Source organism: Eumetopias jubatus, unplaced genomic scaffold (assembly GCF_037043125.1).
Source record: "Eumetopias jubatus isolate StellerSeaLion01/CBP00866 unplaced genomic scaffold, mEumJub1_p1.0 scaffold_6, whole genome shotgun sequence".
Taxonomy (NCBI): domain Eukaryota; kingdom Metazoa; phylum Chordata; class Mammalia; order Carnivora; family Otariidae; genus Eumetopias; species Eumetopias jubatus.
In genome coordinates this window covers 140,506,384-140,532,911 of record NW_028274812.1, presented here as the reverse complement: position 1 = coordinate 140,532,911, position 26,528 = coordinate 140,506,384, and the positions used below count along the sequence as shown (strand labels likewise).

At 41.5% G+C, this 26,528-nt stretch overlaps 1 protein-coding gene across 7 annotated transcripts in view; it reads left to right on the top strand.

The window, feature by feature from the left end:
• The window catches only part of MBOAT1 (membrane bound glycerophospholipid O-acyltransferase 1), a 140,942-nt gene that overhangs the window by 108,680 nt on the left and 5,734 nt on the right, over positions 1–26,528 (top strand). Inside the window, exons 13-16 of one of the 7 annotated variants that reach the window (XR_015768383.1) lie at positions 3,358–3,506; positions 5,989–7,492; positions 16,623–16,643; positions 25,566–25,649. Coding sequence is in view for 4 of the 7 variants with exons in the window: in XM_028107371.2 (XP_027963172.1) it covers positions 3,358–3,484 (127 nt within the window). In the remaining 3 variants the exon portion in view is untranslated. Of the gene's footprint in view, positions 1–3,357; positions 4,630–5,988; positions 8,834–16,622; positions 16,644–25,565; positions 25,650–26,528 lie in introns of those variants that run through there. The other 6 variants (XR_015768384.1, XR_015768385.1, XM_028107371.2 and 3 more) reach the window with 6 other exon arrangements.

The window sequence follows — 26,528 nt, the reverse complement described above, 5'->3', positions numbered from 1 at the left end:
AGTGCCTGGCCTATCGTCTGTACCAGTCAGTGCTGACTTGTGTTATTGAAGGCTTGCGCAGGCTTTTGTAGATGATTCTGAAGTCCTAGCTACGCTCCAAGACTAAACGCAAATATGCCCTATTCGTTGGTGGGGATTTCCTGGTCATTGTTGCACTGGTCGGAAATGATCAAAGAAGCTTTTACTACTCTATACACAGCAAGGTCTAGAAGTAGATTTTTTCCCCCCAGGTTATAGGCCAAGAAGGTGGAGGAAAGTATATGCTGCTAGTGAAGTCTGTTCCTGTACCACCAGTTAGGTCATGGGAGTTCTGTCAGTATAATGTGGTAGTTGAGCTGGTTTATATACAGATGTTTCTACACAAGGGATGCCAGAATAGTGGGAAAGAATTCCAGTCCTCAGCAACAAGAGCTCTCCGTGTAGCTGCCACAGAGGGAAGAGCACGAGCCCCTGCAGCTCTGGAGTAAGAACATTGACATTGGGGGTCCCTCTCAAGGTACACCCCCCCCCCCCACCGCTGCACCTGCTCTGCCCTGGCTCTCAGCTGGCTTTCTTCCTCTATGCCCACCTTGAGGGCAGCCCCCCTTGCACACAGCTCCATCTTCCTTCCCCTCATCTCTGCCCTTCAGCCAATATTTGCCCTTCTCAGTCTTCTCCATTTTAACATCGAGCTGTCTGCCTGGCTTCGGTGCTAATTGTTCTTGTTAGTGCTCTGGTTACAAGGTCTCACAGGTTTCGAGTTGTCTGCTTCTAACATGACCTGCCCCATACCTCCGTACGCCCCAGTATTCTAAGTGCATGATACTGCTGAGTGGGAGATTTTTTTTTTCACATGATTGCAGAAATGGCTGCATTCAACTCAAAACCATTTAATACCTTCTGTCTGCTGGGCACTGTTCTAGAAGCATTCCAGATCTGTTCCCCACTTGGGGCTAATTCTGTAACCAGCAATGAATGGCAGGTGTATGCAAGTCCACTTCTCAGCCTGTCTTTCATTGCTTAGCATTTAAATTTCAGACCTGCTTTATTTTTAAGTGTAGTCAGTTTTCAATCTATAGTGACTTCATAGCTTTAAATTCCTACCTAATCTTAAGTTGTAAATGAGTCCCAAGTGAACACTTAAATGTGTTATGAAAGAACCTGTCTTAGCTCAGGATGCTAGGACTAAGTATAGACTGAGTGAGTTCAACAGCAGACATTTCTCAACGGTTGTGGAGGCTGGGAAGTCCAAGATCAAGGTGCTAGCAGATTCGGTTTCTGGTGAAAGCTGTCTTCCTGGCTTAAGGAAGGCTGCCTTCTTGCTGTGCCCTCACTTGGCAGAGAGAGAGAGACATGAGAGAGAGGGACAGCTCTGGCCCCTGTTTATCTTCTTAGAAAGGCACTAATCCCATCATAGGGGCCCCACCCCAAACGGATTACCTCTATTTCTCCAAATACCATCATATTTAGTCCATAGCAGGACCTTTCTGTGAACTCACTTTGAAAAGCAAATCCATATACGTTAAGTAGATGACCCTTTCTTAAATTCAGTGTGTGAGGATGTTAGAATTTGTATAGACATTTTTGAAGATAACGAAGTCCTTGAGAGTGGGAACTATGCCTTATTCATCTGTGCCTCTGGGGTACCTAGTTTTGCCCTAGCATGCTCAATAAATGTTGAGTTTTTCCATAATAAAAAGATGGAATAGGTCTTAAAATTTTAGAGAAATATGGTGGGTCAGAATAGGTTCCTAAACTTTGCAAGGGGTTGAAATATTTTTTCCCTTGACTCCCAAAATGTTTGGCTTTAATCTAACATAATTGTTTCATTGTAGATCTGGCCACGTAGGAAAAGAACAAAGTACATAGGTGTGCAGACTTTGAAATCTATGGCTGGGGTTGCCTGTTGAGAACCCTAGTTTACACCCTGTTGAGCCAGTGTTTCTGTCTGTGACTCTTTCATTCTCAGTGCTCTGGTTTAGACACTAAGTGAGTTGCTCACTTGCCTGGGGCTGTTTCAATTGTAGGAGGCCCCCCCCCCACCTCACCCCTAGTTTTACTTTCCATGGTTTCAGTTATGCATGGTCAATTGCTCTTCGGAAACAGATGATCCTCCTTCTGATGTATATGGTCAGAAGGTCAGGAGTAGCCCCATGCTACTGATTTAATCATTTCCCATCATCACAAGAAGGGTGAGTACAGTACTGTTGTACTGGATTTTGAGAGGAGAGACCACATTCTCATAACTTATTATAGTATATGGTTATAATTGTTCTATTAGTTGTTAATCTCTTACTGTGCCTAATTCATAAACTGTATGGTAGGTAGGTACATATAGGGAGAAACATAGCATATAGAGGGTACAGTACTATCCACAGTTGGAGACATCCCCTTGGGGGTTTCGGAACATGTCCTCCAGCTCGGTCGGGGGTTGGGGGGGTGGGGAAACTACTCTACCTTACCTCCTATACTTGTTTCCCATTCCCCTGAAGAAAGAGATGCGGGCTTTTCCTTTTTATAAATCCCGGTTTAATGCTTTGTACATCCTAAGCAGTAAATGCATATTGAAAGAATAAGTGAGTGAAGATGTGTTCGCTTGTTAGAAGTCTTGACTATTCTGTAGACATTTTCAGGGAAGTTTAGGGGATATGTGAATTATTGGATTCTAATGGGTCTGACCTTGTGATCACAGAAGCTGAGGAATGATGCATGAATGCATTGTGGGTTTTTTTCCCTCCTTTTCACATTATTTTTCCTTTGATCTTGAAAGAGTATTGGAGAAAGTCTAAGTTCAGCCTTTTCAAAAGGATCTAGAACAATTGTACAAATGCGAGCTGTTTCTAATTACATTTACAGATATGCCAGTATTTACTGTCTACATTGTGCTCAGTGTGCTGAACACCACATTTACGCAATAAAAGTCCACAGACTCAAAAGCAACACTTGTTTCTTATTAGTTTGGATGAAAGCTATTTTAAGAGTCATGGAGTAGGTTTTGAAAATCTGGATTCTTTTGGCTCCTCACACAAGAACCCCTTATACTTGAGTACATCAGCTAAAGTTGCATTTGTACAGAATACAGGGTTTGAATTTTCCTGTGTGTCCTTATATTTCGAATATTAGGGGATTCTGGCTGTCAGGGGATTAACGTTCTTAGTTTGCTCATGGCAGTGGGTCTATCTGTAGATGGGCTGATGGGTTTGCTCTACCCAGTCCTGTGGTTTTGGTCCATCCCTGGCCTGCTCACCTACTGGAGTTTTCATGGGGTGGACTGAAGCAAGCCACTTGCTGGACTGCAGATGATGTAATCACATCCATGCGACATTTCCCATTTGTTTCCTTGTGTGCAATTTAACTTTTGCGGATGTTTTATTCTAGGTCCATGTATTTTTATTTACACATCATAAGTCTCCTGATAATACTCTTTCTGCCAATCAAACCACACTCTCATATCCAGAGGCAGCCTCAGACTCTGAACTCTGTTAATAAGAAAAAAAAAGACTGATACCTCCAAGGAAGCCGAGCAGGTAAAACAGCAAAACATCAGAAAGAGGAGATCAAAGGCTCAAGGGTTCACCAGGGACTTAGAAGTGATGTTTACATGCTTTTTTTTTTTTTTTTTAAGTGCAGGGAGTATTTTATAAAGCCTTTTCTATGATTAAGTTAGCCATGTCCAGTTGATTTAATATTGCTGAGGACATGTGAGTGGTGTGGAGGGATGTGGAGACTGTGCCGGTGTTGCAGAGGCCGTCCATTCTGGGCTGCTGGGTCTTTGCTTTTCTGGCATGATTTCCAGCCACTGGAACCTGGGCACCTGCTCCGGAAGGTGGTTGCTGACAGAGCTTGTCTTCCAGAACATACCCACAGTTGTTCCTGGGGAAACCCCAGACCCTTTGACCACAGCAACTATACAGAAGACCGTGGAGGAGAGGGATCCTGCAAGAAGGACCCAGGAGGACTTGCTGTGAACACTTGAATGGACTGAAAGGCATGCCCTGAAGTAGGCTGCATTTTTTTTTTTTTTCCCAGGGACAGGACTCTTCCCTTTTTTCTTTGAACTGATCCAAGATCGGAAATCAGAAAGTCTCCTGTGCACATACCCGGGGAGTCTAGGAAGGGCTGTTTTCCATTTCACATGTGCCATCTGCCTTGCCCAGGGTGGCCCTGAGAAAACACCCAAATGTTTGCATCATCAGAGGCAGCAGAATGTCTTAAATAATTTTTTTTTTAAAGTAAAGTTATATAGGAGCTTGGTAAGAAGCAACGTTTTTCTTTGCTCCCCTCATTTCATAGAGGGGTGAATGATCATGGCTATGATGCACACGTGGGCTGATTTTCACTTTTCTGATTTTGCACCTGTTTTAGTTGAATCATCATATTGGAAAGCAGACATTGAAAACCATTTTCTATCTTTGTTATGAATGTGCTGTGGTTCCTTTCAGGGACTTCTATTGGGTGATAATTCTATGTGGGAGAAGGAAACATGGTATTAAATGTGCAAAATAATAATGATGCTGATAATTGTATGGTACAATGGTGTGCCCTCATATAAATGCCTTGGGAGGAGAGAATTTGTTCAGATGGTCAAAAATTGGTTTCATACTGAGTGAATACTGTGTTTCTATATAAAGGAAATGTTTCTGAACAGAAGCGTTGTTTTTTTTGTGAGTGGAGACTCGGCATTCTGAAGCACGTGTGTATATTTGTGTGTTTCTCTGTTTTAACAAATATGCACAAACTTAAGGTTTTACTTGTTTCAAATTTGAGCATTTACAACAAACATGTTCAATTTGTCCTCTATGTCAGGCACTTGGACAGTTTTGATTTTTAGTTTGATTTTCTATCTTCATTCCCACCCTTGCAGGTAGGCTTAAACCCTTTTTACAGATGAGGAAATGGAGAATCAGAGGGACGTTTGTTAACTGTCCCCAGTCACAAAGTTAGTGAAGGAGCAGAGATTAAAATCCAAGGCAGTCCCAAGAGAGCTGTTGGCAGTTAGTATTTCCAAGAGATATCCTGCTGCTGCTTCTCTTAGGACAATGACATGTGATGTGCTGGTCCCTTGAAGAGTTTATATGGTGCTGGGGGAGAATACTAGAACCTGAACTCTAGGCCTTATGTGAGGTAATGGAAGTTAAAAAGCACATTTTGGCCAGTGTTTGAGGCTCACCCCAATTTAACCAGGTAACGTTGAGGCAATCCTACCTCTCTGGTCTGTGAGGGAGGTTATGGGGAAGGGGATGTAGGTGCTTAAAATCTGGGACTTTTTGAGGCTCAAGACCAAGAAAAATGCACACTGGTTAAAATGGTCTAGATCACCATGGGCATAAAGTGTATCATCGAGAAATCTTTGAATTTGCAATATGATTTCAGGTTTCACTGTATTTAAACATCTTCATTTCTGAACGAAGAATTTTGGTAGCAAGAAGATTGGTGATCTCTAGGGTGACCAACCATCCTGTCATGCTAGTGACTCTACTGACCCTTCAGTCCTGGGCAAACATGGAACATTGGTCCCTATAGTGTCTGCTAAGAATCACTTATTCATTACTGAATGGAGTCAAGTTGAAGCCTTTGGAATCCAGGCTTATAGATGTTGTATGTCAGACAGAAATGAACCCTTAGGCACATTTTTCTTATTTCAGGGCTTTATTCAGTGTAGGCATGTTTCCTTTCATGCACTTCACTTTCTTGTGCTTTGCCAATACTGGTTTTTTTTTGTTTTTTTTTTTTTTACAAATTGAAGGTTCATGACAACCAGATGTCAAGCAAGTCCATTGGCACCATTTTTTCCCAACACTGTTGCTTATGTCTGTCACATTTTGGCAATTCTCACAATATTTCAAACTTTTTAATTATATCTGTTCTGGTGATTTGTGATGTTACTCTTGTAACTGTTTTAGGGTGCCATGAAGCCCACCCAAATAAGACAAGGAGCTTAGCTGAGAAATGTGTGTGTTCTGACTGCTCCACCAACCAGCTGTTCCCCATTTTTCTCCCTCTCCTCAGGCCTCCCTGTTCGCTGAGACACAACTGAAATTAGGCCCATTAACCGGACAACGGCCTCCAGGGGTTCAAGTGAAAGGAATAATCACACATCTATCACTGTAAATCAAAAGCTAGAAATGATTAAGCTTAGTGAGGAAGGCATGTTGAACGCCAAGATAGGCTGAAAGGTAGGCCTCTTGCACCAAACAGCCAACTTGTGAATATAAACAAGTTTTTGAAGGAAATGAAAAGTTCTTTTCTCGTGAACACATGGATGATAAGAAAGCAAAAGTCTTATTGCTGACATGGAGAGTTTTAGTGGTCTGGAGAAATCAAACCAGCCATAACTTTCCCTTAAGCCAAAGCCTAAATTCTGTGAAGTCACTGAGAGAGGTGAGGAAGCTGCAGAAGGAAAGTCTGAAGCCAGCAGAGGTTGGTTCATGAGGTTTAAGGAAAGAAGCCTCCTCTATAAAGTGCAAAGTGCAGCAGCAAGTGCTGAGAAGCTGCAGCAAGTTCTCCAGAAGATTGAGCTGAGACCATTAATGAAGGTGTCTGCACTGAACAACATTTTTCAATGTAGATGAAACAGCCTTCAGTTGGAACTAAGATGCCATCTAGGACTCTCATAGCTACAGAGAAGTCAGTGCCTGCCTTCAAAACTTCAAAGCACAGGCTGAACCTCTTGTTAGGGGCTAATACAGTTACTAAGTTGAAGCCAACACTCATTCACCATTCTGGAAATCCTAAGGCCCTTAAGAATGATGCTAAATCTACTCTGCCTGTGCTCTATAAATGGAACAACAAAGCCTGGATGACAGCACATGTTTACAACATGATTTCCTGAATATTTTAAGCTCACTGTTAAGACAGGAAAGGTGGAAAAGAAAGAAAGAAGGAAAGAAGATTCTTTCAAAATATTACTGTTCAATGACAATGTACCTGGTCACCCAAGAGCTCAGGTGGACATGGACAATGAGATGAATGTTGTCTTCATGCCTGCTAAAACAATATCCATTCTGCAGCCTATGGATCAAGGAGGTAATTTAGGCTTTTAAGTCTTATTAAGTAATACATTTCATAATGTATAGCTGTTGTAGTTAGTGATTCTTCTGATGGATCTGGGCAAAGTAAATTGAAAACTTTTTGGAATTCTGGATCAAGATGGTGACATAGGAAGACTCTGAGCCCACCTCCTCCATGGATACACCAAATCTACATCTATTTATAGAGCAATTCTCCTGAAGAGCTGAGGGGTGACTGAACTGCTTCTGTACAGCGAAAGATAAGACCACATCGAGAATAGCAAAAGAGATGGAGACATGATAATGAAGGGAATCCCTCTTCCTCAGTGTTGCAAACTGCAGTGGGGAGGAACGGTATTGAGGGATCTTAAGCAGATTCATTTGCAATAGGGCAAGAAAAAAAGCTATGGTTTAAAAGACCCCCTAGGATATAAAGGAACTGGCCCTAGACACTGCCAAATGACTGGGGAGCTGCTGGAACTTTCTCAGGGTTGCATTGGCTGGTGAGTACCATGGTTTGTATTTTCCTTCCTTCTTGACAGCACAGATGGGAACAGGGTTCTGGCACGATAGCTGGCCTGCCACCTCAGAAAGCCCTGGGCCCCTAGTCCATACCAGCCCCGGATGCTCTGGGCCACAGGAAAAAAGCCATAGCTTGAAGGATCGATTGGAATACAAAGGAGCTAGCCTTAGAATATTGCCAAATGGCAGGGAACTGCTGATGGAAATCTTTAGGTCACAGAGGCTTATGAGCACCCTGGTTAATGTTCCTCCACCACCATGATAGCATGGGTAGGAGCAGGGTTCTGGGCACCCTAGCCAGCCTACCTCTTCAGTGAGCCCCAGGCACCTAGCCCACACCAGTTCCAGCCATCCCACTAAGGTGGCCCCAGCATGGCACACACCATGACACCCCTAGTCTGCACTCACTACAGCCTTAGCTTTCTTATCAAGATGGCACAGGCACAAAGCACCTCAGAACAATCCAGGCCTATCTGAGAAAAAGAAAACCTACAACCAAGAATACCTTGCCTGGCAAGGTTATCCTTCAGAATTGAAGGAAAGAGAATTTCTTATGCAAACAAAAATTAAAAATGTTCATCACCACTAAACTGGCCTACAAGAAATGTTAAAGGTACTACTTTAAATGGAAAATGGAAGGCCATAATTAGATGAAAATTATAAATAAAGAGAGGTAAAGTGGGATAACATATACATACAATGTGGAAAGGGGAATAAAAAAGTTCTTTTAGAATTTGTTCAAACTTAAGTGACCATCAACTTAATATACATAAAAAAATAAGTAAAAGTGTAACACTACAGAAAGTCACCAATCATAAGACACCAAGAGAAGAAACATAGCAAAAGCTACAAAAAAATGACCAGAAAACAGTGAACAAAATAGCAGTAAGTACATACCCATCTATACTCTAGATGTAAGTGGTGGAAGGAGCCAAGATGTCCTTCAACAGATGAATGGATAAAGAAGATGTGGTTCATACATAGAATGGAATATTCAGCCATCAGAAAGGATGAATACCTACCATTTGCATCAACATAGATGGAACTGGAGGGGATTATGCCAAATGAAATAAGCAGAGAAAGACAGTTATCATAAGGTTTCACTTATATTGGAACATAAGGAAGAGCGTGGAGGACCACAGGGGAAGGGAGGGAAAACTGGGAAAAAATCAGAGAAGGAGACAAACCAGGAGAGACGCTGGACTCCAGGAAACAAACAGGGTTACAGAAGGGAGGGGCCTGGGGGGATGGGGTAACTGGGTGATGGGCACCTGTTATGAGCACTGGGTGTTAAATAATAAAGGCCAAAAGAAAAAAGTCAATGTAAATGGTCTAAATGGCCCACTTAAAAGACATAGGGTGGTTGAATGGGTTGAAAAAAACAAAAGCCATCCATATGCTGCCTATAAGACTCACTTCAGAGTAAAGACACATACACACTAAAAGTAAAGGGCTGAAAAAAAATGCCATGCAAATGGAAGAAAAAAACCCCACACCCAATGTAGCAATTCTTATATCAGAAAAAATGGACTTTAAAACAAAGACTCTAATGAGGGACCATGAAGGACATTACATAATGATAAAGGGATCAATCCAACAAGATTGAACAACTGTGAATATCTATGCACCCAGCATTGGAGCATCTAAATACATAAAGCAAATGTTAATAGACATAAAGGGAGAAACTGACAGTAAGAGATTTTAACACCTCACTTAAATCAATGGATAGATCATCCAGGCAGAAATTCAAAAAGAAACAGTATCTTGGAATGAAACATTACACATGGACCTAACAGATTCGTACAGAACATTCCATACCAAATCAACAGAATACATGTTCAAGTGCATATGCAACATTCTCTAGGATAGATCACATGTTAGGCCACAAAACAAGTCTTAATAAATTTGAAAAGTTTGAAATCATATTTTTCTGACTACAATGGGTTGAAACTAGAAATCAATCATGAGAAAAAAATGAAAAATATACAAATACATGGAGACAAATGAAAATGAAAACACAACAGCCAGAATCTTTGGGACACAACAAAAGCAGTTTTAAAAGAGAAATGTAGGGTCACCTGCATGTCTCAGTTGAGCATCCGGCTCTTGATTTCAGCTCAGGTCATGATCTCAGAGTCCTGGGATTGAGCCCCAAGTCAGGCTCCATGCTCAGTGGGGGGTCTACTTTAAGATTCTCTGTCTCTCCCCTTGCGCTCTCTCTCTCTAAAATAAAGCCTAGGGTACCTGGGTGGCTCTGTCAGTTAAGCATCTGCCTTCAGCTCAGGTCATGATCTCAGGGTCCTGGGATCAAGTCTCACATCAGGCTCCCTGCTCAGCAGGGAGTCTGCTCCCTCTCCCTCTGCCCCTTCCCCCTGCTCATGCTCTCTCTCTCACACACACGCACTCTCAAATAAAATCTTTAAAAAAATGGAAATGTATAGTGATACAGGCCTACCTCAAGAAATAAGAAAAATGTCAAACCTTACACCTAAAGAGGCTAGAAAACAAACCCAAAGGTTAGTAGAAGGAAGGAAATAAAGATCAGGGCAGAAACAAAGATTTTTTAAAACCCACAAGAGATCAATGAAACCAACCAAACTGGTTCTTTAAAAAGATAAAATCGATAAACTTTTAGCTAGATCCATCAAGGAAACAAAAGTGGGGAAAGAACCCAAATAATAAAATTTGAAACAAAAGAAAAGTGACAGCTGATACCACAGAAATACAAAGGGTTTTAAGAAACTACTAAGAAAAATGATATGCCAACAAATTGAACAACCTAGAAGACAGATAAATTTCTAGAAACATACAAGCTTCAAAACTGAATCAGGAAGAAATAGGAAATTGGAACAGACCAATAAGTAGTAACAAAATTGAATCAGTAATCTAAAAACTTCCAACAAACAAAAGTCCAGGACCAGATTGTGTCAAAGCTGAATTCTACCAAATATTTAAAGATTTAATACCTATTCTCCTCAGACTATTCCAAAAGAAATAGAAGATGGAAGAAAGCTTCTGAATACACTCTGTGAGGCCAACATTACCCTGGTAATCAAAAGCAGACAAAGACAAAACCAATAAAAAAGGGAACTATAGGCCAATATCCCTAATGAACATAGATGCAAAAATTCTCAACAAAATATTAGCAAGCTACATTCAACAATGTTAAAAGGGTTATTCACCATTTATCAAGTGGGCTTTATTCTTGAGATGCAAGGATGATTTGATATCCGCAAAAAAAATGTGATTACACATTAACAAAATGAAAGATGAAAATCATATAATCATCTGAATAGAGAAAACACTTAACAAAATACAACATCCATACTCTTAATAAAGTGGGCTTAGAGGGAACCTGCCTCAACATAATAAAGGCCATGTATGAAAAACCCACAGCTAACAACATATTTGTGAAAACCAGAGTTTTTTTTATCTAAAATCAGGAACAAGACAAAGATATCTACTTTCACTACTTTTATTCAACATAATGCTGGAAGTCCTAGCCACAGCAATCAGAGATGAAAAGGAAATAAATGCCAGCCAAATTAGTAAGAAAAATTTAAATTGTCACTATTTGCAGATGATATATTTAGAAAACCCTAAAGACTTGACCTGAAAACTATCAGAATAAATGGATTTAGTAATGTTGCAGGATATAAAATTAATATAAAGAAATCTGTTGCATTTCATTACACTAATAATGAAGCAGCAGAAAGGGAAATTAAGAAAACAATTCCATTTACAATTGTACCAAAAAGAATAAAATACCAATGAAGAAACTTAACCAAGAAGATGAAAGATCTATACTCTTAAAACCACAAAACATTGATGAAAAAAATTAAAGATGAGCAAGCAAATAAAAAGATATACATGTTCATAGATTGGAGGAATATTATTTAAATGTCTATACTACCCAAAGTAATCTACAGATTTAATGCAATCTCTATCCAAATACCAATAGCATTTCTCACAGAACTAGAAAAAATACTACAATTTGTAGAGACCCACACTGTTCCAAATATACATTAATTAAACAGTTTGGGTCAATGAGCTTTAAGAGAAATACGTTCGAGTTTATTTTTGTGTATGGTGTAAGAAAGTAGTCTAGTTTCATTCTTTTGCATGTTGCTGTCCAGTTTTCTCAGTACCATTTTTTGAAGAGACTGTCTTTTCCCCATTGCATATTCTTGCCTCCTTAGCCAAAGATTGACCATATAATTGTGGCATTCTTTCTGGGCTTTCTATACTGTTCCGTTGATCTATGTGTCTATTTTTGTGCCAGTACCATACTGTTTCAATTACTATAGCTTTGTAATATAACTTGAAATCTGGAATTGTGATACTTCAGCTTTGTTTTTGTGAGACCCAAAACCATAAAAATCCTAGAAGAGAACACACAGTGATTTCTCTGACATTGGCTGTAACATCTTGCTAGGTAGGTCTCCTGAGCAAGAGAAATAAAAGCAAAAATAATCTATTGGGATGACGTCAAAATAAAAAGCTTCTGCATAGCAAAAGAAACTCAACAAAACCAAATAACCTGTTGAATGGAAGATGTTGGCAAATGACATATCCAATAAAGGGTTAATATCAAAAATATGTAAAGAACAGAAACACCCAAAAAATAGATAATCCAATTAAAAAAATGGACAGAAGACATGAACAGATATTTCTCCAAAGACGACATACACATGGCCAACAAACATGAAAAGATGCTCAGCATCACTCATTGTCAGGGAAATGCAAATCAAAACCATATCCCTTCATACCTGTCAGAATGGCTAAAATAAAAAAATACAGGAAATAAGAGTTTACATGGATGTGGAGAAAAAGGAGCCCTCCTGCACTGTCGGTGGGAATGAAAACTGGTGCAACCACTGTGGAGAACAGTGTGGAGGTTCCTCAAAAAATTAAAAATTAGATTGACCTTATAATCCAGCAATCGCACTAGTGGGTATTAAGGTTATGCAAAGAATATAAGAACACGGGGCACCTGAGTGGCTCAGTCCTTAAGTGTCTGCCTTCATCTCAGGTCATGATCCCAGGGTCGTGGGATCGAGCCCCACATCAGGCTCCCTGCTCCCTCCTGGTGGGAAGCCTGCTTCTCCCTCTCCCGCTCCCCCTGCTTGTGTTCCCTCTCTTGCTGTGTCTCTCTCTGTCAAATAAATAAATAAAATCTCTAAAAAAAAGCTTAAAAAAATATATAAGAACACTAATTCAAAGGGATACATGCACTCCAATGTTTATAGCAGCATTATCTACAATAGCCAAATTATGGAAGCAACCCAAATGTCCATCAGTTGATGAAGGGATAAAGAAAATGTGGTATACACATATGATGGAATATTATTGAGCCATAAAGAGTGAAATCTTGACATTTGCAACAATGTGAATGGGGCTAGAGGGTATAATGCTAAGTGAAATAAGTCAAAGACACAAATACCATATGATTTTATTCATATGTGGAATTTAAGAAACAAATGAACAAAGGAGAGACAACCAAAAAACAGACTTGACTATAGAGAACAAACAACACCAGAGGGGCGGTGGGTGAGACAAGGGGAGGGGATTAAGAGTACACTTAAGCTGATGAGCACTAATATGGGGAATGCTTGACTATGTTCTACACCTGAAACTAATATAACACTACATGTTAAGTACACTGGAATTAAAAGAAAAAAAATAGATTTCATAGTTTGTGAAAAAGCTAAATCTAAAATATTTTATTTCTGGATCTTCTCTTTCTCTTTAAGGTAACCACAAGGAACATTATTCAATAGTTGCAAAAGCAATAAATAATTCATTGAGATTTTTACCGTTTAAGGGAGCAAAGGTAGAAACTGGGAAATTGGGAGGGAACAAAAAAGGGATTGGCCAGTGGTCTTCAGACCTGGTGGGTACACTCTGTGCAGGCTCTCGGAAGACAGTGGTCCTGGGCAGCCCTTCCCCACCCTGGCTGCACAGAACCACGTAGGAAGTCTAAAAAAAATTGACCAATGCGCAGCCCCCCTCAAGGGACCACATTTTATTTCTCTTGTCTCCATCAGTTGGCATGGTATCTGGCATGTGATGGTTTAGTAAGTGTTTGTCGAATGAATGAGGGATTGAATGAACTAGTTTAATGCATCATTGCACTTGACAGTATTGTTGGAGTCACTTTTGCACTTGGAAATATTTTCTGGTTTTCAGAACTAGTTTTTGAAATAAAGGCTTGTGTTTTCAGGGGATTCTGAAAGCCTGTTATGTGAAATAACCACTTAGGTGGTCAGTTTACATGGTCTGAAACTCCCTCATCTGTCCATCCATCCATTAATAGATGTAGTCACTTATTTCTTAAATGTTATTATGTCTGCTATGGGCCTGGTACTCTGTCAGGTAAAAGATGCTGAAGACCCATTCATTGTGCTCAAAAGAGCTCACAGTGTGACTAAAAAGACATGATCTAAGTGTGTGCTGTAGAAGTGCCCAGGACAACCCCAGAATTCAGAATTATTCAGTGATTGGTTGCCTTCCACCCTTGTTCTCCTGTAAGTTTGGAACTGCCTCATTTCATGGTGCCTGGTGGTTGCCCAGCACAGCAACATTACTATTTTCCAGCCTCACGTACAGGACTCCTGTCCGTTGGAATCAAGCTTGCCTTTGTCCTGAGATTAGATGTTGACCTTGCAACATATTACCTGTTATTGCAGAGACCACCCAAAGGAGCAGGCTGTACCTTCACAGTTGCCCATTGTGGTAGTGTGGTATCTAGTCCTCCTCCAGAAGGATGTTTAGTAAAGGTCCCATGCTCAGTAAATGACTTCATGAGGCCCAGAAGAGGTATTTGCACAAGAAAGCTCATGCCACATGAGCTTTGTCTAATTCCTTAAACTTATGCAAGGTTGCCTACTGGATGCTAGGAAGATGAAAGCTAGCTGTTACTGACAGTTCCCATCACATCTAATGTTACCTCACATAGTTCTGTGAACTTAGTTTTATTACCCTATTTTTTGCAGATGTGGAAGCCAAGGCTCAGAGACCTTAAGTAACTTGCCCAAGGTCACCCAGGTAGTTAGTGGAGGAGCTGGGCTTGAGTGCTGGTCTGGGCAATTCCAAAATCCATCTCACTCTCTGGTGCAGAAGCACTTCTGTTTTCAGAGAGACAAAGAATTTTGGCAGCAGACTGGCTGATCCTGTCTCAGAACATTTAGGAAGCTCGTCTTAGGCCCATTTGTCCATGAGGTACACTCTACTGGGTCAAAGAATTTGCTCCTGTCCTCAACTCTGCTACAGAAGAGCCCTGTGATACAATGGACCTCATCAAAGTCCCTGGGCCTCCAATTTCTCAGAAGTAAGAACATGAGAAGAAGCCAGTCATGCCCACACCTGGCTGCACATCAGAATTCCTTGGGGGAGTGAGTTAAGAATACTAATTCCTCGGCATAACTCCAGACCAGTGGAATCAAGATCTCTGGGGAAGGGGACCCTGGAGACTGTAACCGAGTATCTGTTAAGGCATCTGTTATCTGCCTATCCCCAAGGCCCCTCACTTTATAAGAGATCCCTGTACTTACAAATTCAAATTATAGGAAGCATAGCACCATCTCCAACCCTATGGTCAGTATTCTGGCCAGAATTCTGGGGGGTTCTCACAAAAGGCTTAGACGACTCCTGGACATACATTGCTCCATTCTCCAGCACTTACTGCACTCTCTGTCACACTGGGTCTGGTCCCCTTCTCTCCTCCAATGCCAGCCAAACTGGACCCAAGTCCACCTCCTTTAAGATTAAACATGTCTCCAGCCATGGCGGTAAAAGACGGATATTCCATAACAATCCAGCAATTCTACCACATCCAGTTCTTAAAGGTTCCCTTGACCAGTCCACCCACGGGGACTTCCCTTTCTCCTCAGGCCCCTAATTCTTGCCATGTCACTCTTCTGCTCCCAAGCAGTATGTGCCTAAATTTCCTCCAAGTTCTGTCCATTTCTCCCATGAAGAAGTTTGCTCCACACGACCTACATCAGGTCCTGGAAATCTGAGCCAACCTTTGCATATTTCAAAATGCATTAAGGATTACATTAAAAAAATCTTTGAGGAGCACAAACACTGACAGAAGTTTCAAAACACCTCTTGAACAGAATCAAATGATCCAGCTTGACTCTCACCTCACCAGTTTGCTCCTTCCCCTAACTAGCAGAGACTAATGTCAAGGTTGCCACTACCTTCCATTGATATTAATTCTGCTCCTCCCCTGAGAAGATGGGAACAGTGGCAATTGGCACTTTCTTTCCAACTGGCTTCCATGTGCCATGGTGTAATATCAGCCACTCAGTTTTTCCCAAACTGCTGATTCAACCCGTGGAAGCAGATGAGCACTTTTCTGGACAGCACAGCACTTTTCTCTATGGCTTTCTGGATGCCCATAGCCCTGGGGATCAAATGGCCCCTTTTGTTCTCAAAGAAAATTCATACAGAATAAGCACTTTTGACATTAAAATGTACACGGGTTAAGCCGTTGCCAGCTACAATCATCCATTCTTTCTGGGCCCTCTTCCTATTGTCTTTTGTTCCACGGGCAAAATGACCTTTCAGCATTTCCAACTGCAGTTGCGAGTCACAACTCTGTGTGCACTGGCCTGGAAAAGCCCCAGATGCTGGGACAGGTTTTCTGCCTGGCTACCAGTCCCTTTTTCCTCTAATCCTTTGCAAGCAGCTGCCAGAGAATCTTCCTGGATAGCCCATCAGGCCAGACTTCTTCCGAAAAAATTCTGTCAACTCCTACTGTCTACAGCTTAAAACCCACCTCTTCCCCTCTGCCCCTGACCAGCCTGGTTCCCGCCCCTCCCACCAGACAATGCAGTTGCCCCACTGAGAGCCCTGCCCCAGCTGCCTGGGGCGCTTGTGACTCTGTGCCCTTGGACCCTTTATTGCCGCTGCCTGAAAGACCTGCCTTTTTTTGAGCAGACACTTCCCCAAACAAAAAAGACAGATCTTTCCGACAGAGAAAATATGATGCACAAGGTGCTGTTTTCACTGTGATATCTTTCTCCACTCACCTCTGGGTTCTGCTCGTAGATCCCCAGTAATACATTGTGCAGTGACTTGATTTCATTTCTCTCTCCCCAACAGGCTGTCAGCTGCCTGACAATGGTAAGTTGTGTTTATCTTTTTATCTTCATCCCTAGCAAGGCTCTGGACTCAAAGGGGTAGTGGAGTCAATGTCGGTAGAACAAATGATTGAAGGAATGAATTCCATTCACCCTCGCAAGATTATTTGTTTGGGGTGAGGGAGAGGGGACATCCTGGGGAGGCAGGCTGGGCCTTGGGATTCTGTCCTCTACTTTTAGAGACCAACCCTATAACTGGCCTTAGTAATGACCAAAGGCACCATGTTTCCTTGTCCTTCAACATCCAGGCTTTCCCTTGAATATGGTGCTAGATGGGGTTCATCTGGCCACTGGGGTTCATGCTTGAACTAAATTCCTGGGGGTTATCCACTCATGGGACTCTATATTGCTGGAACCCTCATCGTTTACCACCTTTGGTAGTTAGTGGGACTGTTGTCTGCATAACCATGGCTTCCTTTATCCATCTTCTACTGATGGACTTTCCATTCATGTGCTCAGGCTACCATAGCAAAGTACCACAGACTGGGTGGCCTCAACAGCAGAAAGTTATTGTCTCACAGTTCTCGAAGCTAGAAATCTGAGATCAAGGTGATGGCAGGGTTGATTACTTTTTAAAACTTTTTTTTGAGAGCGAGCGAGCAAGAGAGCACAAGCAGGGACAGGGAGGGGCTGAAGGAAGGGAGAGAGAAAGAATCTTAAGTAAGCTCCACATTCAGCATGGAGTCTGACACGGGGCTTAATCTCATGACCTGAGCTGAAATCAAGAGTCGGATGCTCAACTGACTAGCCACCTCGGTGCCCCAGGGTTGATTTCTTCTGATGCCTCTTACTGGCTTGTTGATGACCATCTTCCTCTATCTTCACATGTTCTTCTTTCTGTACAGGTCTGTGTCATAATCTCTTCTTCTAAGGACACCATATTGGCTTAGAGCTCACATCAGTGACTTCATTTTAACTTAATTATCTCTTTAAAGACCCTATTTCCAAATACAGTCACATTCTGAGGTACTGGGGTTTAGTTAAGACTTCAACAGAACAATTTTGGGGCCACGTGATTCAGTCCACAACAGACCTTTATAGGTTGTTCTCACTGTTCCCATGGTATTAAACCATGCGGCAGTGGAGACACCCTTTCGTATTTCTCTGTGCATACATGGGGTGATAAGGTAAATATGGGGAAGTAGAATCACACGATCTCAGTATAAAGGAATGGATTTTTGAGCTTACCTATCTGTGATTGCTCTCCAAATGGTTATAGGAATTTCCCTCTGCCCTGCAATGTAGAACAGATCTTTGTCCACATTCTCATTGGCCCTTGGTATTACTAGACTTTTGTTTTAGCCAATCTGATCAGTATTAAAAAACATACAGAGAGGGGCGGAGCAAGATGGTGGAGGAGTAGGAGACTTGGATTTCGTCTGGTCTCAGGAATTCAGCTGGATAGGGATCAAACCATTCTGAACACCTACGAACTCAACAGGAGATTGAAGAAAATAGCAGCAACTCTCTGAACCGAAAAGCGACCACTTTCTGGAAGGTAGGATGTGCAGAGAAGTGAATCCGAGGCGATATACTGGAAGATAGATGGCAGAGTTTGTGGCCTACATTGGCCGCTACTGGCAAGGGATAGAGCCGCGGAGCACAAAATTGGAACTTTTAGAAGTCGGCTCCGCAGAAGGACGTCGCTCCAGTGGCTAAGTGGGGGGTGGAACCCTCGCGGGACAGTGTGGTCTCAGGACCCTCGGGGTCACAGAAAGACTGGGGGTGCCTGAGTGCGCCAGAGCTCCCAGGGATCGGAGCGGGGAAGCCGGCTGCAGAGACGGAGCAGAGGCGCGGGCTCTCGCTTGGGGTCGCCATAAGCTGTGATCCGTGGCACAGTCGGGCCACTGCTCCTCCAGCAGGGACCCAACAAGCGGCAGAGCTGGGGAGACTCCCCTTCCTTCCCCGGGAGGAGCGGCGCGGGAGCGCACCGCAGGGATCTGCTGGGTTTGGAGACTCCACACGGGGTCGGGTGCCAGAGATAGAAATGCTCGGTCACAGGCCGGGTGAGCACGGAGTGCGGCCAGAGACCGGGGAGACGGGAGTGATTGACTGCTTTTCTCTGGGGGCTCACTGAGGAGGGGGCCCCGAGTTCTGGGCTCCTCGGGGCACAGATTGGGAGGCCACCATTTTCACTCTCGTCATCCAAAGCTGTTCAGAAAGCTTGCAGGGAACAAAAGCTCCCGAGAGCAAACCCAAGCAGATTACTTAGCCCGGCCCTGGCAAGGGTGGGGCAATTCCCCCTCCAGCAAAGACATTTGGGAACCATGGCAACAGGCCCCTCCCCAAGATCAGCACGAACAGCCAGCCAAGACCAAGTTTACCAATCAATGAGAACGGCAGAACTCCAGCACTAGGGGAATACTGCACATAGAATTCATGGCTTTTCCCCCCTGATTCTTTAGTCTTTCAAAGTTAATTTTTTTTTCTTTTTTTGAATCTTTCTCCCTTTTCAACCAACATCTTATCAATCCCTTTTTTAAAAAATTTTTTATTTTTCATTTTTAGAGTAATATTCTATCCCATCATAGTAGTTAACCTTATTTTTGGTATATGTATAAGTTGTTCTCTCTTTAAAATTTTGGGATACAGTTTTTCTAACAGACCAGAATATACCCTAAATCTCTAGTGTATGGCTTTGTTCTAGATTCCCACCTGATCACATTCTCTACCCCACTTTTTAATTCTTTTCTTTTTTCAAACTTATCAATTCCTTTTATAAAATCTTATAATTTTCACCTTTACAGTCATATTCCATCCCTTCATCATATTTACCCTTATTTTTGTACATAAAATTTTTCTTTAAAATTTTGGGAAGCACTTTCTTCCAAAAGACCAAAATACACACAAAATCTAGTGTGTGGCACAATCTATGCACCAGCCTAATCATATTTGATCATATTCTGTTTTTGTTGTTGTTTATCTTTTTCTTTTTTTTTCTTTTTTCTTTCCCTTTCTTTTCCCCTGGTTTCAGGCCTCTTCTGATTTGTTTAGTGTATATTTTTCTGGGGTCGTTGTTACCCTGTTAGCATTTTGTTCTCTCATTCATCTATTTTCCTCTGGACAAAATGACAAGACGGAAAAAATCACTACAGAAAAAAGAGGCAGTACCCACTGCCAGAGACCTAATCAATACGGACATTAGTAAGATGTCAGAACTAGAGTTCAGAATGATGATTTTAAAGATACGAGCTGGGCTTGAAAAAAGCATGGAAGATATTAGAGAAACCCTTTCTGGAGAAATAAAAGAACTAAGATCTAACCAAGTCAAAATCAAAAAGGCTATTAATGAGATGCAATAAAAAATGGAGGCTCTAACTGCTAGGATAAATGAGGCAGAAGAGAGAATCAGCGATATAGAAGACCAAATGATGGAAAATAAAGACGCTGAGAAAAAGAGGGATAAACAACTACTGGATCACGAGGGCAGAATTCAAGAGATAAGTGATACCATAAGACAAAACAATATTAGAATAATTGGGATCCCAGAAGAAGAAAGAGAGAGAGGAGCAGAAGGTATATTGGAGCAAATTATAGCAGAGAACTTCCCTAATGTGGGGAAGGAAACAGGCATCAAAATCCAGGAGGCACAGAGAACCCCCCCTCAAAATCAGTAAAAATAGGTCAACATCCGACATCTAATAGTAAAACTTACGAGTCTCAGAGACAAAGAGAAAATCCTGAAAGCAGCTCGGGAGAAGAGATCTGTAACCTATAATGGTAGAAATATTAGATTTCACAGAGACCTGGCAGGCCAAAAGGGACTGGCATGATATATTCAGAGCACTAAATGAGAAAAATACGGAGTCAAGAATAGTATATCCCGCTAGGCTGTCATTGAAAATTGAAGGAGAGATAAAAAGCTTCCAGGACAAACAAAAACTAAAGGAATTTGCAAACACAAATCCAGCCCTACAAGACATATTGAAAGGGGTCCTCTAAGCAAAGAGACAGCCTAAAAGCAACACAGACCAGAAAGGAACACAGACAATATACAGAAGCAGTCTCCTTACAGGCAATACAATGGCACTAAATTCATATCTTTCAATAGTTACTCTGAATGTAAATGGGCTAAATGTCCCAAGCAAAAGACACACGGTATCAGACTGGATAAAAAAACAAAACCCATCAATATGTGCTATGCAAGAGATTCATTTTAGACCCAAAGACACCCCCAGATTGAAAGTGAGGGAGTGGAAAACAATTTACCATACTAATGGACATCAAAAGAAAGCTGGGGTGGCAATCCTTATATCAGACAAATTAGATTTTAAACCAAAGACTGTAATAAGAGATGAGGAAGGACACTATATCCTACTTAAAGGGTCTATCCAACAAGAAGATCTAACAATTGTAAATATCTATGCCCCTAACATCGGAGAAGCCAATAACAAAAGCAAAGAAACACATCGACAACAATACAGTAATAGTGGGGGACTTTAACACCCCCCTCACTGAAATGGACAGATCACCTAAGCAAAAGATCAACAAGGAAATAAAGACGTAAAATGACACACTGGACCAAATGGACTTCACAGACATATTCAGAACATTCCATCCCAAAGCAACGGAATACACATTCTTCTCTAGTGCCCATGGAACATTCTCCAGAATTGATCACATCCTAGGTCACAAATCCGGTCTCAACCAGTACCAAAAGATTGGGATCATGCCCTGCATACTTTCACACCACAAGGCTTTGAAACTAGAACTCAATCACAAGAGGAAAGTCAGAAAGAACTCAAATACATGGAGGCTAAAGAGCATCCTACTAAAGAATGAATGGGTCAACCAGGAAATTAAAGAAGAATTAAAAAAATTCATGGAAACCAATGAAAATGAAAACACAACTGTTCCAAATCTTTGGGATGCAGCAAAGGCAGTCCTAAGAGGAAAGTATATAGCAATACAAGCCTTTCTCAAGGAACAAGAAAGGTCTCAAATACACAACCTAACCCTACACCTAAAGGAGCTAGAGAAAAAACAGCAAATAAATCCTAAACCCAGCAGGAGAAGAGAAATAATAAAGATCAGAGCAGAAATCGATGAAATAGAAACCAAAAGAACAGTAGAACAGATCCACGGAACTAGGAACTGGTTCTTTGAAAGAATTAACAAGATTGATAAACCCCTCGCCAGACTTATCAAAAAGAGAAATGACCCAAATAAATAAAACCATGAATGAAAGAGGAGAGATCACAACCAACACCAAAGAAATACAAACAATTATAAGAACATATTATGAGCAACTCTATGCCAGCAAATTAGATAATCTGGAGGAAATGGAAGCATATCTAGAGATGTATCAACTACCAAAACTGAACCAGGAAGAAACAGAAAACCTGAACAGACCTATAACCACCAAGGAAATTGAAGCAGTCATCAAAAATCTCCCAAAAAACAAGAGCCCAGGGCCAGATGGCTTCACAGGGGAATTCTACCAAACATTTAAAGAAGAATTAATACCTATTCTTCTAAAACTGTTCCAAAAAATAGAAATGGAAGGAAAACTTCCAAACTCATTTTATGAGGCGACCATTACCTTGATCCCCAAACCAGACAAAGACCCCATCAAAAAGGAGAATTACAGACCAATATCCTTGATGAACATGGATGCAAAAATTCTCACCAAAATACTAGCCAATAGGATCCAACAGTACATTAAAAGGATTATTCACCACGACCAAGTGGGATTTATCCCTGGGCTGCAAGGTTGGTTCAACATCCACAAATCAATCATTGTGATACAGTACATTAATAAAAGAACAAGAACCATATGATCCTCTCAATAGATGCAGAAGAAACATGTGACAAAATACAACATCCTTTCTTGATCAGCACTCTTCAGAGTATAGGGATAGAGGTTACATACCTCAATATCATAAAAGCCATCTATGAAAAACCCACAGCAAATATCATTCTCAATGGGGAAAAACTGAGAGCTTTTCCCCTAAGGTCAGGAACACGGCAGGGATGTCCACTATCACCACTGCTATTTAACATAGTACCTGAAGTCCTACCCACAGCAATCCGACAACAAAAAGAAATCAAAGGCATCCAAATCGGCAAAGAAGTCAAACTCTCACTCTTTGCAGATGATATACTTTATGTGGAAAACCCAAAAGACAACACCCCAAAACTGCTAGAACTCATACAGGAATTCAGTAAAGTGGCAGGATATAAAATCAATGCACAGCAATCAGTGGCATTCCTATACACCAACAACAAGACAGAAGAAAGAGAAATTAAGGAGTCAATCCCATTTACAACTGCACCCAAAACCATAAGATACCTAGGAATAAGTCTAACCAAAGAGGCAAAGAATCTGTACTCAGAAAACTAGAAAATTCTCATGAAAGAAATTGAAGAAGACACAAAGAAATGGAAAAACGTTCCATGCTCATGGATTAGAAGAAAAATATTGTGAAAATCTCAGTGCTACCTAGAGCAATCTACACATTCAATGCAATCCCTATCAAAACACCATCCACTTTTTTCAACGAAATGGAACAAATAATCCTAAAATTTGTATGGAACCAGAAAAGACCCAGAGGAATGTTGAAAAAGAAAAGCAAAGCTGGTAGCATCACAATTCCGGACTTTCAACTCTATTACAAAGCTGCAATCATCAAGACAGTATGGTACTGGCACAAAAACAGACACATAGACCAATGGAACAGAATCGAGAGCCCAGAAATGGACCCTCAACTCCATGGTCAACTCATCTTCGACAAAGCAGGAAGGAATGTCCAATGGAAGAAAGTCTCTTCAACAAATGGTGTTGGGAAAATTGGACAGCCACATGCAGAAGAATGAAACTGGACCATTTCCTTATACCACACACAAAAATAGACTCAAAATAGTTGAAAGACCTAAATGTGAGACAGGAGTCCATCAAAATCCTAAAGAAGAACACAGGCAGCAACCTCTTCGACCTCAGCTGCAGCAACTTCTTCCTAGAAACATCACCAAAGGCAAGGGAAGCAAGGGCAAAAATGAACTACTGGGACTTCGAGATAAAAAACTTTTGCACAGCAAAAGAAACAGTCAACAAAACCAAAAGACAACCGACAGAATGGGAGAAGATATTTGCAAATGACATTAGATAAAGGGCTAGTATCTAAAATCTATAAAGAATTTCTTAAACTCAACACCCAAAGAACAAATGATCCAATCAAGAAATGGGCAGAAGACATGAGAGACATTTTTCCAAAGAAGACATCCAAATGGCCAACAAGCACATGAAAAAGTGTTCAACATCGCTCGGCATCAGGTAAATCCAAATCAAAACCTCAATGAGATACCACCTCACACCAGTCAGAATGGCTAAAATTAACAAGTCAGGAAATGACAGATGTTGGCGGGGATGTGGAGAAAGGGGAGCCCTCCTACACTGTTGGTGGGAATGCAAGCTGGTGCAGCCACTCTGGAAAACGGTATGGAGGTTCCTCAAAAAGTTGAAAATAGAGCTACCATATGATCCAGCAATTGCTAGGTATTTACCCCAAAGATACAAATGTAAGGATCAAAAAGGGTACGTGCACCCCAATGTTTATAGCAGCAATGTCCACAATAGCCAAACTTTGGAAAGAGCCAAGATGTTCATCGACAAATGAGTGGATAAAGAAGAAGAGGTACATATATACACAATGGAATATTATGCGGCCATCAAAAGGAATGAAATCTTGCCATTTGCGATGACGTGGATGGAACTGGAGGGTATTATGCTGAGTGAAATAAGTCAATCAGAGAAAGACATGTATCATATGTCCTCACTGATATGAGGAATTCTGAATCTCAGGAAACAAACTGAGGGTTGCTGGAGTGGTGGGGGGTGGGAGGGATGGGGTGGCTGGGTGATAGACATTGGGGAGGGTATGTGCTATGGTGAGCGCTGTGAATTGTGCAAGAGTGTTGAATCACAGACCTGTACTTCTGAAACAAATAATACATTATATGTTAAAAAAAAAAAAAAGATAGCAGAACAGGAAAAATGAAGGGGGTGGAAATTGGATGGGGAGACAAACCATGAGAGACTATGGACTCTGAGAAACAAACTGAGGGTTCTAGAGGGGAGGGGGGTGGGGGGATGGGTTAGCCTGGTGATGGGTATTAAAGAGGGCACATACTGAATGGAGAACTGGATGTTATACACAAACAATGAATCATGGAACACTACATCAAAAACGAATAACGTAACGTATGGTGATTAACATAATAAAAAAAAATACATAGAAAAGTAATCCTACCACCTAGGTCTGTCCTCAGTTCTCTTGTTCCATTCCCTGGAGAGAGCCACTATTATCTTTCTGTGTGCGCAGTCTTTCAGAGAAATTCTATATCCTGCCTCTAGCTTTTCAGAAATATAAGCATTTCCCATGTTATTATATAAACTTCCTAAAAGTTGTTTTTAATAGCTGTGTGCTATTCTGTGAATAAATATGCTGTAGTTTTGAGAAACATCCCCTTAATTGTTGGACATTGATTGTTGCTTCAATTACAAAAAAATTCCTTTTAGAAAAGTTTTAAATTCATGAAAAGAATAAAGCACCCATAATCCTAGTACCTGTTGACATTTTATTGTATTTCTAGTTTTTCTTTTGTAGTTTAAGAACTTCTCTAGTTCTTCTTCTTTTTTTTAGAAGGCTCCACACCCAGCATGGAGCCCAATGTGTGGCTTGAACCCATGACCCTGAGATAAAGACATGAACTGAGATCAAGAGTCAGATGCTTCACTGACTGAGCCACACAGGTGCCCCTCTAGTTATACTTTTTATAGACACTTATTTTTACTACAGTCTAATACTTCCTACAGAGTTTGGATTTTTTTTTTCCTTATGTAACTTTACAGTGTGAGCATGCCCCAAGTGATCAAAATCTTCCCTCCCTTTCTCTTCTGCTGCAGTGAGCACATCGAGGAATGAAAACCAGTGAGGCCATAATGAGGATTGGCTTGAACATGGTCTGTATTTTTAAAAATCCTTAAAAGGTAAATCAATTGCCAACTTTATCTTTTAAAATTACTCTCAGTAAGAAATTACTTTGACAGGAGAGGGGCAATATGGCAGAATAGGAATATCCTGAGCTTACCTTGTCCCGTGGATACCCTGAGGCAACAGTTACCTCTATGCAACTAACACTGAAAACAACGCAAAGACTGGCAGGACAGATCTTCCGCAGCTAGTCAGAGAGAAAAGACCACATCAGAAAGGGTAGGGGGAGTGGAGAGGACATTGGGATCCAAACCCTCAGCACAACTAACCACAAATAGGAGGGACACCACAAGCACAGAGGAGGTAGAGGATCAGAACCCACATTAGGTACCCCTAGCTGTGGGGTTCCTCACTGGGCAAAAAAATTCCCATAACTCTGGCTTTGAAAATCAGTGGGGCTTAACTCTGGGAGCTTTAGAAATTGGCAGGGCTTAGCTCCAGGAGAGCTAGAGGTGATAGGAAACTGAGTCTGCACCCTTAAGGAACCAGAATGATAAATAACTTGGTGGGAGACACAACATAGAGCAGCAGTTTGAAAAGTGCCTGGGGATACATGTGAAGGAGATTTATTAACTCATCTTAAGGCATGTGGTGGAGGGGCAGGGATCTGCAGAAGATTTCTCTGGGAACAAAAGTGCTAGTGGGTGCCATTTTTCTTGCCCTACCACCAGCTTTGTCAGCGGCTGGCAGGAGCCAATGCTAAGACCCTCCATCTAAGTTTTTGGCACCACGTGCCCCACGCTGGCATTCCCCTGCAGACCTGTCCCAACCCAACACACCCACTGGGGCAGGTATCCCTCCAAAGCAGTTCCTACCCCACCCAGGCATCCTGCCAAAGCAAGTGGCCCCAACTAGGATCAGCATCACTCCAAAAC